Source organism: Eubalaena glacialis, chromosome 2 (assembly GCF_028564815.1).
Source record: "Eubalaena glacialis isolate mEubGla1 chromosome 2, mEubGla1.1.hap2.+ XY, whole genome shotgun sequence".
NCBI lineage: Eukaryota > Metazoa > Chordata > Mammalia > Artiodactyla > Balaenidae > Eubalaena > Eubalaena glacialis.
In genome coordinates, this window is record NC_083717.1 from 108,694,949 (window position 1) to 108,711,106 (window position 16,158).

General features: G+C 37.1%; 1 protein-coding gene across 5 annotated transcripts in view; it reads left to right on the plus strand.

Moving 5' to 3' along the window:
- The window catches only part of ZNF106 (zinc finger protein 106), a 57,902-nt gene that overhangs the window by 14,113 nt on the left and 27,631 nt on the right, over positions 1-16,158 (plus strand). For all 5 annotated transcript variants that reach the window (XM_061180425.1, XM_061180424.1, XM_061180426.1 and 2 more), the window contains 3 exons: positions 1,231-1,316; positions 5,183-5,244; positions 13,334-13,531. In XM_061180425.1, the coding sequence (XP_061036408.1) occupies positions 1,233-1,316; positions 5,183-5,244; positions 13,334-13,531 (344 nt within the window). In that variant the 5' untranslated portion in view covers positions 1,231-1,232. The remainder of the gene's footprint in view (positions 1-1,230; positions 1,317-5,182; positions 5,245-13,333; positions 13,532-16,158) is intronic.

A 16,158-nucleotide genomic window follows, 5' to 3' on the forward strand; every position in this document is an offset into this window, starting at 1 on the left:
GGCTGTTGTTTGGGTGCTCAGCTGGGGCCTCAGTTTTTTTCCCCTTGGCCTCTCCATGTGGCTGGGTTCTAAGAGGGAATGTTCCAAGTGTGCAAAGGCAGAAGCTGCAAAGTTTTTAAGGCCCGGCTTCAGAAATTGCATTGTCACTTCCATTGCATTTTATTGGTCAAAACAGCTCACAGGGAGGGAAAATAGACTCTATACCTTTTGATGGGTGGTGGTGACAACGTCACACTGCAAAAGAGCACGTGGGGTGGGAGATAATGTTGTGGCCATCTATGGAAACAATCTACCATAGTACTATTAAAAAGTAAAAAATTAAGCAGGTTATAAGGGGGATAGAAGAAATGGAGGGCAGGAAGTACAGTATTCTATAGGAGGTCAGGGAAGGCCTCCCTGATGAGGTAGCATGAGAGAGTGAGCCATGAAAACCATAAATACATTTTTTTTTTTGTCTGAAGGATTTATTTAAATATTTTAAATGTCAGCATAACACAGAGAAAAGGCTCTTAAACCAGAAATAAGAGATGTGGGGTCAACTCTGCTGTGCCATAGGTACATCCTAAGGAAGAATATTCCAGGCAGAGAGAAAAGGAAATATAGAAACCCTAAGGTGGGAGAATCCCTGGTGTGATCAAGGAGTAGCAAGGACAGTGTAACTTGAATGTACCAATACAGGGAAGAGTGATAGGGCATGGAGTCAGAGAATGAGAGAGAAACAGATTTTGTAGCCTGTGGCAAAGGACTTTGGATTTTCTATGAGTGAGATGGGATTCTTTTGGAAGATTCTGAGCAGAGGAGTTAAATGATCTGACTTAAATTTTAGAAGAATCCTGTTCTGAGACTCTTTGGTTGCTAATTTGAGAATAGACCATGAGAGGACAGACAAGAGTGGAAATAGGGAGTCAGGTCAGTAGGCTGGTGCCATGTGAGATGGTAGATACGCTAAGGAGTGAGGGGTGGTTGGATTTCGGATGTACTTCAAGGTGGGACTGGCAGGATTTGCTGATGAGGGTGGATATGGGGTGAGAAAGAGGGATCAAGGATGACTCCCAAAGTTTTTGCCCTAGGTACCTGGAAAATTGGAATTTTCCTTTACCAAGATGGGAAGACTGGGGGAGCAGGGTGGAGGTGAGGGAGTTGCAGGATTTGTATTTTGGGCTATGTTAAGATGAATCTAAAAAGACATCTGGGAAGAAAAGGTTACTAAATGTTACTTCCTCATTGCAGGTATGACGTTGAGTGCTTCAGATCTGGTCACTATGGCACGAGAACGAAAATGCATATTGTGCCACATTGTGTACAGCTCAAAAAAGGTAATAATAGAAGAGGGAGAATCTGAGGCTTTTATGACTGATCATTTTTTCAGAGACATCATATGGAATTTATAGATGGGTAAAAGCTTTTAACATCTTACTTATGCTTCTTTCCTAAACCTTAGTCTTATTTCACTGGTTTTTTTCTCATTACTGCCTCATAAAACCAGTAACTATATTATTAAACCTCTACCTGGAATTTGAGGATACTCAAACAGTATGATAAAGAGAAATTCAGTTAGTAACCAGTTATAGAGAAAAGACATTAAAATTCAGGTTGAGATTATAACAACTTTCTGATTAGCTAAGGTAACAGCATTGATACGTAGCGGAGTTCTCTTTCTGCATATGCTTCTGAAAAGTGCAGCACAGCAGCAATGGTACTAACTATATCCTTAGACGTCCACAAGGTGGGGATGTTGCTCAAAGAAAAACACGTTTTTAAGAACTAAAAGAATTTACCTTTGCTTTACGGAAATTGGCTGCAGTTTGTCTCACATTTTGCTTTTTTTTTTTTTTTTTTTCCTTTATTCTTGCTTTCCAAAAGTGCTGCTAGCTTAAATACTGAGGAATTTTTTCTCTGTGTTTTTAAGATGTTCTTGATTGTCATTGGAAGTTCAGAGAACTGGGAAGATTATCATGAGTGAGATTAGCCAGCAAAGTCTGAGTAAACCTTGAAAGATGTTTGGGAGTAAAATGGCTTAAAAGAAATGGAGAAGAGATATTTTAGGTGGGAGAAAAATGCATACAAAGGTACAGCGGTAGAATGGAGTATAACAGTTCTAGGAGTCGGTAAAAAGGCTTACCTGATTAAAACAGTTTCATCTTGGGAGTAGTGGGACCACAATTTAATTTGTAATTTAAGTAAAGATAGTTAATAAACAGTGTTGAGTGCTAGACTGAGGGGTTTGATTGTGATCCATCTAGTAGGCTGGGGTGAAGAATTTTTTTTTTTCCTATTTAGGATTTCTGTTAGTGATGGAAAAATCAGCTGAGATTTAAAAATCATGTTTAGTAATATACTTGCTGCCTTTTACAAAAGTAAAAGAACTGTTCTTCCAATTTTAAAAATTTAGACCAGGGTTTACTCAAATTTTCAATAAATAAAAATTCCTTATGGCTATTTTCAGATTAGAGGGAGATGGGAAATTGAGAAGGTATGAGATGGGTACTCAGAGGTGTGGTGTCAGATTTTCGCGGAGTAGCAGACCTATCTTGTTATATCTCATAATTTTGCTGCTTTAAGTCTTTTTGGCATTTCTTCTACTCTGGATTAAAACATGTTTCGTCTCTTCATACTTTTCCATGGGTCACAACAAAGTTAAATAAGGGCCGGGGTTATTTACTCCTGCCTTAGGGACAGCCAACTATAGGTTTTTAAGCAAGGGAAAGGCGTGATTTAAGTGTTAAGATATGGGGTAAGAAATTAACGGAATGGGTTAACTGAAAGGGATAAACTCAGATACTTATTTTTAAGTAGACTATGAACAGCTTATGTTGATGTGCTTTCGTCTAGTTTCCCAAACTAGTATTACCTTGGTTTCTCCAAATACACTGTGAAGGAGAAAAGAATCTAGAGTGACTGTGTATTACATCCCTGAGTATCCTGATGCTTATTAACTTATGAAAATCTGAGAAGCCCTGGAATTAAAAAATACTAAAATTTTTTTCTGTTACTCAGTGTTTTCCAAATTTGTTCAACCCCAAATCCTTTTTTTCTCCCTTCTTCCCCCTCCTTTTAACAACATAACACTGATGTAGGGAACTAAATAGAAGGTTGGTAACTCTGCAGGTATGCATTTGAAGCTGTGCCTGTGGATCTTTCTCAGTTATTTTGAAAACTCAGTTGTCTCATTATTTGCATTCATTCCTTACAGCAGGATGGAAGAGGATTTCACATTGTAAATTTAGAAACAGATTATTGAAGTATTTTAAACAATCGAAAGTCACATTAAGGGAATTCCCTTGCGGTCCAGTGGTTAGGACTCTGTGCTTCCCCTGCAGGGGGCACGACTTCGATCTCTGGTCAGGGAACTGAGATCCCGCAAGCCATGTGGGAAAAAAAAAAAAATCACATTAAAACTAGTTTTGAATGATAACATTTTTTATAACTGAAATAGAATACAGAATTGGTTTTTACATCAGAGATAGTAACCTATTTCAATGAATACTCTTTTGGTTAGGAATAGTTTCATTGCAAGAAACAGACCCACTTAAATTTAGCTCAAGAAAAGGAGATTTGGCATATGTTAAATCTAATCCAAGGAAAAACTGAGCAACAGGAAACAAAAACTGAACAACAGGAAGCATAGAGATTTGAGCAGGTGTTGTATATTGTTCATGGATTTTTTCATTCTGTATCCTGTCACTAACTCGACTTAGTTTTCCGCTCTATAAATGTTCATTCTGGTTAATGGCCAATCAGTTGTAGCTAGAAGGGGTCACATGTAAAACTATCCCTTCCGGATGAAGCATTTGTAGAGATAGGAAGGAAATGATGGTCATCTTCAGTAAAATTGCCGTTTAAAGGAAGTGTTTTGAATCATAACACTGTGTATCACACTGTGTGTAGGTAACTTAAAGAAGAGGTTGTTGTACTCTTTTTGACAAATGAATTGTATATAATAAAAAAATCCCAATGCACTAGATGCTTGCAACGTGACATGGTGTTTGAAATGTTGACTTTGGTGTTAGATCTGCCAGAGTTTGAGTCCTAGTTTCACCACGTGATAATCCGTGACTCTGAGAGGGCAAGACTAAATATTTTCACACTTATCCCTTCAATGCCTAGCTCTGTACTTGGCACCTAAGAAGCACTTGATAAATATTTGGTGAATAAACAAATTAGCTTCTCTGCATCCTTGTGTCCTTATGATGTTAATAATCCTCCCTTAGCAGTGTTTTGTGGTTCAAGTGAGAAAATGTTTGAGGCATTTAGCACAGGGCACAGTTAATAGTAATACTCAACAATTGTAGTAACCCTTTTATCATATTGGTAAACAGCCATTCTCTATTATGGCATACTGGCTATATATACTTTGTGTGACAGAGAGACAGACATTTGCAACTTTGAGTTTTTTGAGGTGTGTGTGCGTGTGTGTCACGCTTGCACTTGTAAGTGGAAGCTCTTTCCACAGATTTTATTTCCTTCCCACCAAGGGTGGGAGGGAGGGAGGGGAGAATCTAGCATATTTTCAAACTTTTCATTGGAACCAAACAAATCAATTGGTGTGGGGAAGGGAGTGGGCCGTGAAGGTGAAGCCATGATTGAACTGCCGTGTTCAAGGCATTTTTTGACCTACCATAGGAAAATTCTGTTGTATCTGTAACTTCTGTCTAGAATTGATGTATCCATCTCTTCATTCAACAAATATTAGTAACTGTATGTCAGGCCCTGGCCAAGACATGGGTAAGAGTTGTAACTAACTCTTGAGAAACTCTCAGTTGAGTGGGGAAAGAGAGTATGGTGAAAAGTAGCCAAGTAGTTGAGAAGTTATGTGATTTCAGGCAGTTTTTTTTTTTTAAATAAACTTAAGTAAATTCCTTATATTGAGATAGAATTTAACATATTTGTTTATTATTTAGTCTTTTGCCTCCTAAATACAATATACTTTCAAACCTTTTTGAAAAGCCACTTAAATAGGTCTTTTTTAACTATTGCTTTATTTAAAAATGAAACATGTCAAAAACCAAGCTAAAGAGTTACTTAATAAGGAACTGATTCCAATATTGAATTGAGAATGGTAACCGCAAACACGACTTTGATACAAGGAGCTTGAGCCCCAATTGTTGATTGAACAGGACAGAGGAATTTTTTTCCCCAAAGCAATCCCCCTTAGTTTAACCTGCTTTCTTTAATTTTGAAGGAGATGGACGAACACATGCGGAGCATGTTGCATCACAGGGAACTTGAGAACCTGAAGGGCAGGTATGGGACGGCTGTCTTCCGTAAACTTCTGGATGTGGGGGGATCTGAGGGCTGATGGTGCTTGTCAGCTTATTTTATAGTAATCCTTCATAAATGAATGTTGTCTTACGGCATAGAACTATCTTTTGGAATTAATAATAAGTACAGTAGATTTTTTTTTGCCTTCAAAAGGGATAAATCTTTGTGCATCTCAAATGTGTGGAATTCACTGCAGCTCTAGCAAATAGATTACAACAGAGGTGGGTGGGGATGAGCTAGTTCTCTCATTAGTAAGCTTTCTTATTCCTACACAGCAGCCTTGCCACTAGAACATTTCATATTATTGCCTCAGCAGTGTTCAAATTATTGCAGGCCATAAACCTTTACTGTTGCTGGAATAGTCTGAAAAGTCCAAAGTCTCCTAAATAGCACTGAATCTCATTAGTGTAAATAAAATAGATGTATAAACCTTGAGTATCTAAGAATGCTATTTTGTGAATTGAAGCTTGAGATGTTTAAGGAAAGAAAATCTAACAAATAAGTACCTTTAAGACATTAAGTGTAGCATGTATGTATATCCCGTGTCTTTTTTTCCAACTAAGTTTCCTCTTTTGATGTGTTGGACATGTGTGAATTTGAAGTTTGGAGACAGTATGGAACAGAGAAACTTTGGGAAACAGAAATATGAATTATACCTTAGTCCATGAATAATGGTTACAGTAAGTCCCCTACATATGAACCTTCAAGTTGTGAACTTTCACAGATGGGAATGTGTGTTCCCATGTCCAATTACGTAAGTTAGTTCATGTGTCTAGCATACATTGTCATGTGCGTGCATCCTCTGCAAGTGGTTGTGCTTTTGTGTGCTTTACTGTAAAGTACTATAGAGAGTACAGTAGTACAGTATTTTTATTTCAAGTCCAGGATGTCCAGAAGCAAGCTTAAAAGCAGCAGTGAGGTAGCTGGTACTGCTAAGAAGCGCCAAGCGATAAAGATGGAAACAAAGTGAAAATAATTGAGATAGTGGAGCGAGGCGAAAAGATGGTAGATGTCGCTTGTTCTTATAACATGAATTGTTCAACCATCAGCACGATTCTAAAGAAGAAGGACAAGATCATGGAACAGCGAAGTCTGCTGGGCCAATGATGTCGACAATAATACTGAAGAAGAGTGGAAAAGTGATGGAGGAGATGGAGAAGCTTCTCAATGTGCGGATGTAGGATCAGCATCAGCGTTGAGTCCCGCTCAGCTTAATGTTGATTCTAGAGAAAGCTAAAAGCCTTTATGAAGACTTGAAGAAGAAACGCGGCAAAGAATCAGAGGGCGTGTCTTTTAATGCTGACTATGGCTGGTTTCATCGGTTCAAGGCTAGAGCCAACCTTCACAATGTAAAAGTAAGTAGTGAGGCAGCGAGTGCAGATACAGTAGCTGCCCGGGAATTTCCTGAAATGCTTCGAGAAATTATTGATGAAGGCACGTATTTACCCAAGTAGGTTTTTAATGTGGTTGAGACAGGACTGTACTGGAAGAAGATGCCAGACCAAAGTTACATCAGTAAGGAGGAAAAGTTGATGCCAGGCTATAAAGCAGCAAAGCATAGGCTAACTGTGTTGTTTGGTGGCAATGCTTCTGGTGATATGAAGCTGAAGCCTCTCTTAGTTTATCATTCAGAGAACCCAAGAGCCCTTAAAAACATAGCCAGGGGCTCTCTTCCTGTCGTGTGGAAGAGTAACCACAAAGCCTGGATTACACAGGCCATTTTCCAGGACTGGTTTTTCCACCACTTTATCCCAGAGGTAGAGACATATTGCTTGGAGAAGGACGTCCCATTCAACTTTCTTTTGCTGCTTGACAGTGCTCCAGGCCACCCCCATTCATGGACAACTTTCATCCCAAAGTCAAAGTAGTGCATCTGCCACTGAATATATGTCGCTTATCCAACCTATGGACCAGGGAGTTGTAGCAACTTTCAAGAAATATTATTTATGTCACACTTTTTGTCAGGCGGTAAAGGTGAGTGATGAATCAGGAGCAACCTTGTGACAATTTTGGAAGGACTATAACATCTACAAGGCCATAAAAAACACTGACTTTGCTTGGCATGAGGTTACGACTGTCACCATGAATGGGGTTTGGAAGAACCTTTGCCTGCAGTTTTTTTGCCTACGATTTTCGTGGATTTGAGAAGGTGGATGAGGAGTTCAAAGAGGTCTTCAGCAACTTAGTGCCCCTCAGCAAGAAGCTGGAGCTTGATCTGCAAGAGGACAACTTCATTGAACTCTTTGCTGTGCAACACGAAGAGCTTACTAGTGAAGACCTGGTGGAATTGCAAGCCCAGAGAAAGGACGAAGAGAGACAAGAGGAAGAAGAAGTAACTGAAGAACCGAAGAGATTCATGACGCAGGAAATGGCAAGGGGATTTTCTTTATTTGAGGAGGCACTGTTAGTTTTTAAGGCACAGGACCTTAACATAGAATGGTACACGAAGGCTGCAGCGGCCGTTCAGAATGCAATCCAGAGCTACCGTGTTATCTATGACAAGAAAAAAAGAGCTACTACTCAGACATCACTGGATCGTTTTTTCAAGAGGATAGATAGAATTGAATCCAGCAAGGAACCAGAACCTGTGCCGTCAACGTCAGGTGTGACGATCAAATAATTAAGGTAATCCACATATAGGGAATCAAAGGTTGACTGTATTTCATAGTTTCCAATGATAATGAGTTAAAGATCATATATATTCAAGGTATTATAAGGGCTCTCCACATTAAATCTGAGTGAACGCAAGTTGCAGCTTGCCCTCCATCTCCTATTGCTGACGATCCTTCAGCTCTACCATCTCCCACCTCCTCTCCCTCCTCCACTCAATAACTCTTCTTGCCTGTTCACTCGATGCCAGCCCCTGTAGCCAGCTGGTGTACTGTACTACTGTACTTTTCAAGGTACTATACTGTAAGGTTAAAAATGTTTTCTTTATTTTTTGTGTTTTTTATGTATTATTATCTGTGAAAAGTATTATAAACCTATTACAGTACAGTACCATATAGCTGATTGTATTAATTGGGTATCTAGGCTAACTTTGTTGGACTTACGAACAAATTGGACTTATGAATGCGCTCTCGGAACGGAACTCGTTCGTATGTAGGGGACTTACTGTGCAAGCTTTGATCAGGATGCCAACCTAAGTCATTTGTAATTATTTGTGTTTTAAGTAATATAGTTTTAGGTTGTGTGGGCAAATTAATATGTTATTAAACTTTCAGCATCTGTTTAGCATATTAGTGGAATTTTCCATGGTCTCAGTCCTTTACTGTGTGAAGGTTAGGTCTTAGCAGCAGTATAAAAGAGGCGTTCACTCAGATTTAATGTGGAGAGCCCTTATAATACCTTGAGTATATATGATCTTTAACTCATTATCATTGGAACCTATGAAATACAGCCAACCTTTGATTCCCTATATGTGGATTACCTTAATTATTTGATCCCATTTCCAACATACTTCTTTCTGGATTTCACCTTTTTCTGGGCTTCTTAGTGACCTGTACTGTATTATAAAATCAAACAAAACAAATGAGGTTAGTAAATCTAGTCATTAGGAGAGAAGCTCATTTTGTTCTAAGACTAATGCCTTATTTTATTCAAAGATCACTAATTAGCTAATTAAAACATTAAAAAAACAAATTTTGATAACTTAAGATTCATGTTCATAGTCAATACAGAATCATAAAAAGTAAAAACGTAGAGGTCCTTTCACTCCCTCCCCTGCTTCCTACTCCCCTCTTAGAGGAAAGTCAACAGTTTAGTGTATATCCTATCCAAACCTCTTTTCTGTGTGTATACATAGATTTATATTTATATATACAGACATTTTGTTTTGTCTTACTACCATAACTGAACCACATGCCATATATGTATTGTTCTGTACTTTGTTTCTCCTTTCCTCCCACTCATCAACTTAATTGTGCCACGGAGATTTTGTCTACTGTTTTTAGTTATTTGGAGCATAATCAGATAGTTAAGGAATAAGCATCGGAAGCCTCTGAACTGACAATATTAATGTCACTAACACCCAAACTTATTTTATTTAGAGGAGAGCACTTTGGTACTTAATTTACTCATATTTTAGGTATAGTGCTATCAGGTTTGGTATGGTTTCCTGGCCAGTACAAATTATAAGGGAGAAGGCAAGCAGGTAGCAAGGAAAAACAGCTGGCAAAACTATAAAAAACAACACAATCTTAAAAATCATTTACTGACTTGAAACATTTATTGCCATGACAAACAGTCATCACTAGTTTGTACCAAAGGGACAAATAGTTATCAGTCATTATCTTTTTTCTTCCTATCCTCAGTTTGTGATTATTTCCTCTGGATTCCATGTTTAATTACTGGCTTCCTGATATTAAGTATCACTATAATTTTTGGTTGTGATCTGGTTAAGAAATGTAAAGAGCATTTTTTTAGGTTTTGAATGCAAGCTTGATTGAGAAGTGAGTAACTTATTTAGTTCACGATTGTAGACATCTGGAGCATTTCCCTATTTCTTCCTAATGTACTTGTTCAGATGTATGGCCTGTAAGTAGTTTCTACAGATAGATGCTATTAAAAGGGCACAAACCTTAATTTATCAACCAGCTGTTGTGGTATAGTTAGAGCAAGCTTAATAAAGAGGAGCTTATGGATAGAATATCTGAAGGCTTTGCCTTTCACACATGAGAGGAAATTGTGTGATAACAGGATGAAGCTAATTTGGGCCCTCTGTTAAAACGCTCTGAGGAAAATTATTGCCTTTATTAGTCAGGAAGTAAACCAGTACTTTTTTCCCAACAATTACTTTATATATTTATACAAAGTAGTATTTTAACTGGTTATTGATAAAAAATTGGAAAATAGCATCATTCAAATATTATTTAATTTGCTATTAGCTTTAAAGAACATGTGGTTTCCCAAACACCCTATTTGGGAGCCTGAATGCATATTGTAATATGCTTGACTCCAGACACAGACACATTTGAATTTTCACAAGATGTGGTTGACCTATCCTGCTCTTTCCCAGTATAAATGTAGATTCTCTCTTTTCTCTTTTTGAAGTTTCTTGTAAAACAGCTTATCTTTTAAAAAAAAACAAACAAACTAGATTTCATTTATAAGAAAAATGTTAGGGATTTCTGTGTTTTGATAAATCTGTGTTTTTAGTGTTAACTTTTATGTTGCACTTATTGCTAGACCCTTCTGGGTAGGATGTCGAGGTATTTTTCTATCAAGTAACTTTGGAATTATGGTTAATACTCTTTCTTGCAATGAAAGCAAAAATGTTTTAAAAATCTGTGTTTGAGTGTTTGATACATGTCCAACATATACTTGTGCTTTGGAAATTGCAAAATATGTGGGTTTATGATTACGGATAGTTATTTTTAACAGAGTTAGTTACTGTCTATACTAGATTCCTTAATATTTTAAAAAGTCAGTGTGGTTTTCCAATTACGTCTTTTAAAGAGGGATTTTGATGGTTTGGACACATGAAAAATTCTCCGTGGGAATTCCCTGGTGGTCCAGTGGTTAGGACTCTGTGCTTCCACTGCAGGGGCCACAGGTTCCGTCCCTGGTCAGGGAACTAAGATCCCGCATGCCAAGTGGCGCAGCCAAAAAAAAAAAAAAAAAAAAAAGAAAAAAATTCTCTGCATTTTGGAAGTAAGGATAAAATCAGGGATTTTATTCAAGAATACCTTTTAGAATGATGTCCCTGGTACTGCAATATACAGTTTAGCGTTCTATAAACTTTTAGGTACAAAAGTGGACTAAAAACATTTTCCACAGTTGTAGAGAGTTTAAAGCCCAAAAGATTTTCTAACCAGAAAATTCAGTTGATTTGAGTTGTTATTATAGTGTAAATTATGTACGCCAAGTTTGTTACAGTCCTCAGATTCTTCTGATGCTGCCCATTGGGGATAGATTTCTATTTATATATACATTTTAAACTTCACTCTGTGTTGCTGTGAGAAAAGGCTTGCTTTCAGTTACAAGTTAACGTTCACTTTGAATGAACTACCTTAATTTTAATTGCTTGAGAGAAGAGTGTGGATATCCCAGGTAAACTGGAGAAAGTTGAGGATTATTTTTCTTTAACTATATAATTGTAGTAAAATACAGTTGAAAACTCTCAGTGAAAATAATGTATTTAAGTTCCTGGAGGATTAGAAGGAATTAAACTATCGATATTCAGGGTAATTCAGGGAATCTGGTCAGAACTCATTAAAATGAATCTTAATGTCAAAGACTATATTGCATCCAGAGCATTTGAGGTACAAAGTCAAAAAAAAGATGGAAACTTATGAATTTTCTCCGTTTTTCTGAGGTGTTTTTCATGATTCGTACAAAGTAAAAAACTGTTTTGTTTACTTACTGGGCATTGTTTGTTTATAATTTGTCACCATTAACCATATACTTAGCTTGTTTCCTGGAATTTAGTAGTTGCTCAGTAAGTTTTTTTTTTTTTTAAATGAACTCTTGTTCCTTATATTTTTTTAAATTTTTATTTTAAATTTTATTTATTTATTTATTTATTTTTGGCTGTGTTGGGTCTTCGTTTCTGTGCGAGGGCTTTCTCTATTTGCGGCAAGTGGGGGCCATTCTTCATCGCGGTGCGCGGGCCTCTGACTATCGCGGCCTCTCGTTGCGGAGCACAGGCTCCAGACGGGCAGGCTCAGTAATTGTGGCTCACGGGCCTAGTTGCTCCGCGGCATGTGGGATCTTCCCAGACCAGGGCTTGAACCCGTGTCCCCTGCATTGGCAGGCAGATTCTCAACCACTGCGCCACCAGGGAAGCCCAAGTTTTCTGTTTTTAATGAATATTCAGATGATCTGTAACAGAAACCATCTTCTAGTAAATGAGGTGCTTAATTTTGAGGGTCTCTTCTGGCTAACTGATGTGAATTCTGCCCATGTCTTGTTGGATATATGTGAGGGGAAGATGAAGCAGTGTTGTGTATGTATTTCTGTGTCTGTCTGTCTTATCAAAGACAGCATGTCTTTGTATGTGTGTTTTTATAGAATGGAATAGGAAGTGCAAAAATACCACTAGTATTAACCCAAGACAAATGATAGAGTTAAGCCAATTTGGATTATTGAGTGGATATTACTGTCCATTTATTACACATGTGCCCATGGTGTTCAGGTGTTTCTCATCAATGACTGCATAGATCGCTGAGCCAATCAAGGGACTCAGGAAGCTAAAAAAGCAGTTAAATTATTCATCTACTACAGCTCTGGACATTGATTCAAGACTTTGGCTTCTTAAGCTGGCCAAGTATGAGATATACCATGAAGTGTGTAAAGTAAAAGAAGAAAAAGCCTGCCCAATTATCTTTCTTAACCGAGAACCTGGTTATACTTCTCTCTAAATGGTGTTCTTTTCTGAAACCTGAGAAAAACCATTTGCCTAGCACAGCTGTTAACTTCCTACAACTGAAATGCTTTCCATTCCCTTTAAAATAAGCCCTTCTGAAGCAGAATGTAGATCACATGTATCATCCGACCAAAAAAGTTTGCTGAGACTACTACTATCATTTGCCCTGGGGTCCGGAATCTTCACATTCCAGGCAGAGCTCCAGCTGTTCCGATTTAGTTACCAGGTTGTGATTGGCTACACTGCCTACCCTTTTCTCCACCCCTTAATTTTCACTGGGAGAAAGTTTTTGAGCCAGAGATTAAATGTAAGAGCTGTCGCCAGGCTTTCTGAGTGCAGCTGGCACCATGGGTGTGCTCTGGAGCAACTTCTGTTTGCTCTGAGCCCCCCGCCCTGCCTCCCCTTTCACCACGTTTCCTCTGGCAAGGTTTTAAGTACAGCAATTCAAGAAGATTTCTCCTCCTAAACTATATTATTCTAAGGTGTATTGCCTCTTGATTGCTGGAAAAGAATCTTTAATTCATTTCAAAAGTAACTTATGAACAAACTTATTAAAAGTGATGAAAGGAGCACTGAAATTGATTAGAACTAATTTTTCACTGTGCCAAAGTGTGCAGTGTCTTTCAGAGGAAACTATAACAGATCTTGTGAGTGTGCCATGCCAGTGGGGAGAATTGAATGTCCCTCATCTCCCTCTTTCCCTAGGGACAGTAGTCATGAGTGCCGAGTGTGCGGGGTCACAGAAGTGGGTCTTTCTGCGTATGCAAAGCACATTTCTGGCCAATTGCACAAAGATAATGTTGATGCCCAGGAAAGAGAAGATGATGGAAAGGAAGAAGACGAGGAAGATTATTTTGACAAGGAACTCGTTCAGTTAATAAAACAAAGGAAAGAACAAAGTCGGTAAGTAATAATTTTGATATTTTAAAAAGCCTATCTGAAACAGAATGTAGTAGAGAATACATTTTCCATTTACATTCTTTTCAGCCTATAGCATTTAGACTTACCTTTTTTTAAAATTAAATTTTATTTTTTTATTGAAATATAGTTGATTTACAAAGTTGTGCCACAGACTTATTTATCTTAATTATAAAGTTTACCTTGAAGTTGCTGTCTTACTTATAAAAGGCAATGGAATGCTTTCTTGAACTACTGTATTAACTCCTTAAAAAAAAAACCAAAAACTCAGTATTGACCCTATCTAAAAGCTAGCTATAGCTGCTATGTATCTGAATTTTACCATGTTGATAACTATGTTTAGAACTGTTTTTATTAGTTCCAAATTTTTTTGGATACCAATAAATTCTTATTTGGTATCCAGATTTTCTAGTGGAAAGGTATTAGTGAATAAGCTTCATTTGAATATGTTATATAGCATTTCTTATTTCATCCCTTAGGAAAAAATTGTTTTGCCTAATGTGAATTAACATGGTGCTTCTACCAAATTTGATTTATCCCTTTATTATTAATTTCTTCAGTAAATATTTATTGAATAAATTTATATTCAATTGGACAGTGTCAGGATCATTTCAGCAATAGAAGTTTTATAGCTTGTACCACATAATTTCATACCTACATCTATAATTCAGGTATTAGCCTTTTGTATTTTAACGTTACTGGTATGTGGTCTGAAGAGTTTAATTAATGAAGCAGAAAATTTCAGATATGAGTAAAAGAGATATAGAACCAGTTATGAGGTGGGATAATTTTTTAAGTCCTAGAACATGATAAAAAACGTTTCAAATTATAAAAATTTTAAAGATCCTTGTTGCATACTAGTTATCCCTGGTCTGTATTTCGTTTTCAGTTAGAGGTTTGAATATAAAAAAGAAGTAGTTTTTATTCTATATGCTAAAAGTTTTTTGAACAAGTCCTTGAAGGAGACTTTCTTAGTTTTAAAATGTCCGTAGCAACATGGTTCTTAAATTGTTTAGTTGCTTATCCTTCAAATGACATTGTCACTACTTTAGTATAGCTGTAGTTTACTCTTGTTTTAGGGTGTTGGAGCCTCTAGGAGACTAACTTCTATTTTTGTTGTTACACTTTTGTGCCACTATTAGCTTATCTGTGTAAATGAGTAAACATTAAGTCAGAGGGTAAAAGAGCTTCTCAGTAAATTAGACATTCATGTTGTAGATACTATTCTTTGATTATTTTTATATGCCTCTTTGGTGACCTATTTATAAAGTCATCTACTTATTTCTTCATGAGGTTTTTTTCTTTTTTCCTTCATGAGGTTTTTAGTTTAGATTGTTCTTTCTGGGCTGTGGGTTTAGCTGCATGCTATTGTCCCCCTGACCTAGCCAATTCATGATGATCTAGGAATTTTACTTTGTGACTGACTTATTGCCCAATTCTCCTCATTTCTGGGTCATAATTAGTAGAGCCAAGTCAGTGATCTCCTTGGATGTCATAAGTTTCATACTGCCTAGAAACAAAAAAACAATTTGGTTGTGGTACAAAAATCTTCCAAGTATCTGTAGTAACACTTGTCACTTGGGGACTTAGGGTCTCCTGTTTAGAAATAGTTGTAATTCATAATGTAAGTGGATGTTTAAACTTTTAGGTAAATTAACTTTTAATTCCGTCTTGTGAAAAAGGAGGAAATTCCAATTTGTGTCCAAAATCTTATAGACATTCGAAGCTTTTAAAGCCAATTAAAGTCAATACTGAGTTTAAAATTTAAGGAGGGAACCCAACTGCAGAAACTTTGAGATTTTTATTCTGTCAAGGTCTAGTGGTTAAGAATGTGGGCTCTAAACAGACTTGTGGTTGCTAACGGGGAGGGGAGAGTGGGGGAGGGATGGATTGGGAGTTTGGGATTAGCAGATGCAAACTATTATATATAGAATGGATAAACAGCAAGGTCCTACTGTATAGCACAGGGAACTATATTCAGTATCCTGTGATAAACCATAATGGAAAAGAATATGAAAGAGAATGTATATATGTATTTGTATATATATACATATATATGTATAACTGAATCACTTTGCTGTATAGTAGAAATTAACACAACATTGTAAATCGACTACACTTCAATTAAAAAAAAAAAAGAGCTCTAGAGTCAGACACCAAGGTTCAGATCTCTGCCGTAACACTAACTAGCTATCTTGCTCTAGGCAAGTTACTTAACCTCTCTAATCCTCAGTTTCCTTATCTAAAAAGTAGGAATAATGCTACTTGCTGCAGAGTTGTGAAAATTAAATGAGATAATCTATGTAAAGTGATTAGCACTAAATGCCTTATGATAAGTAGGTACTCAATACATTTTAATTAGTATTATTCAATTTTTTGAGCACATACCACATGCTAAGCACTGAGCTAGGCATACTATAGGCGCTTTTTAGAGAAAAATGGTTTTACGCCTATTCCTGTGATGTTTGCTTAAATTTATTCACGTTTCTGTGAGCTCCTTGTCCAGCATGAATAGTTGAAACAGCTGTAGCTTCTTTATAAAAACCTCTAGCTCATGGAGCTCCTTATAGCACTTACTGTGGGTCCTACTTGTTATGTGCTATTTTACTCCT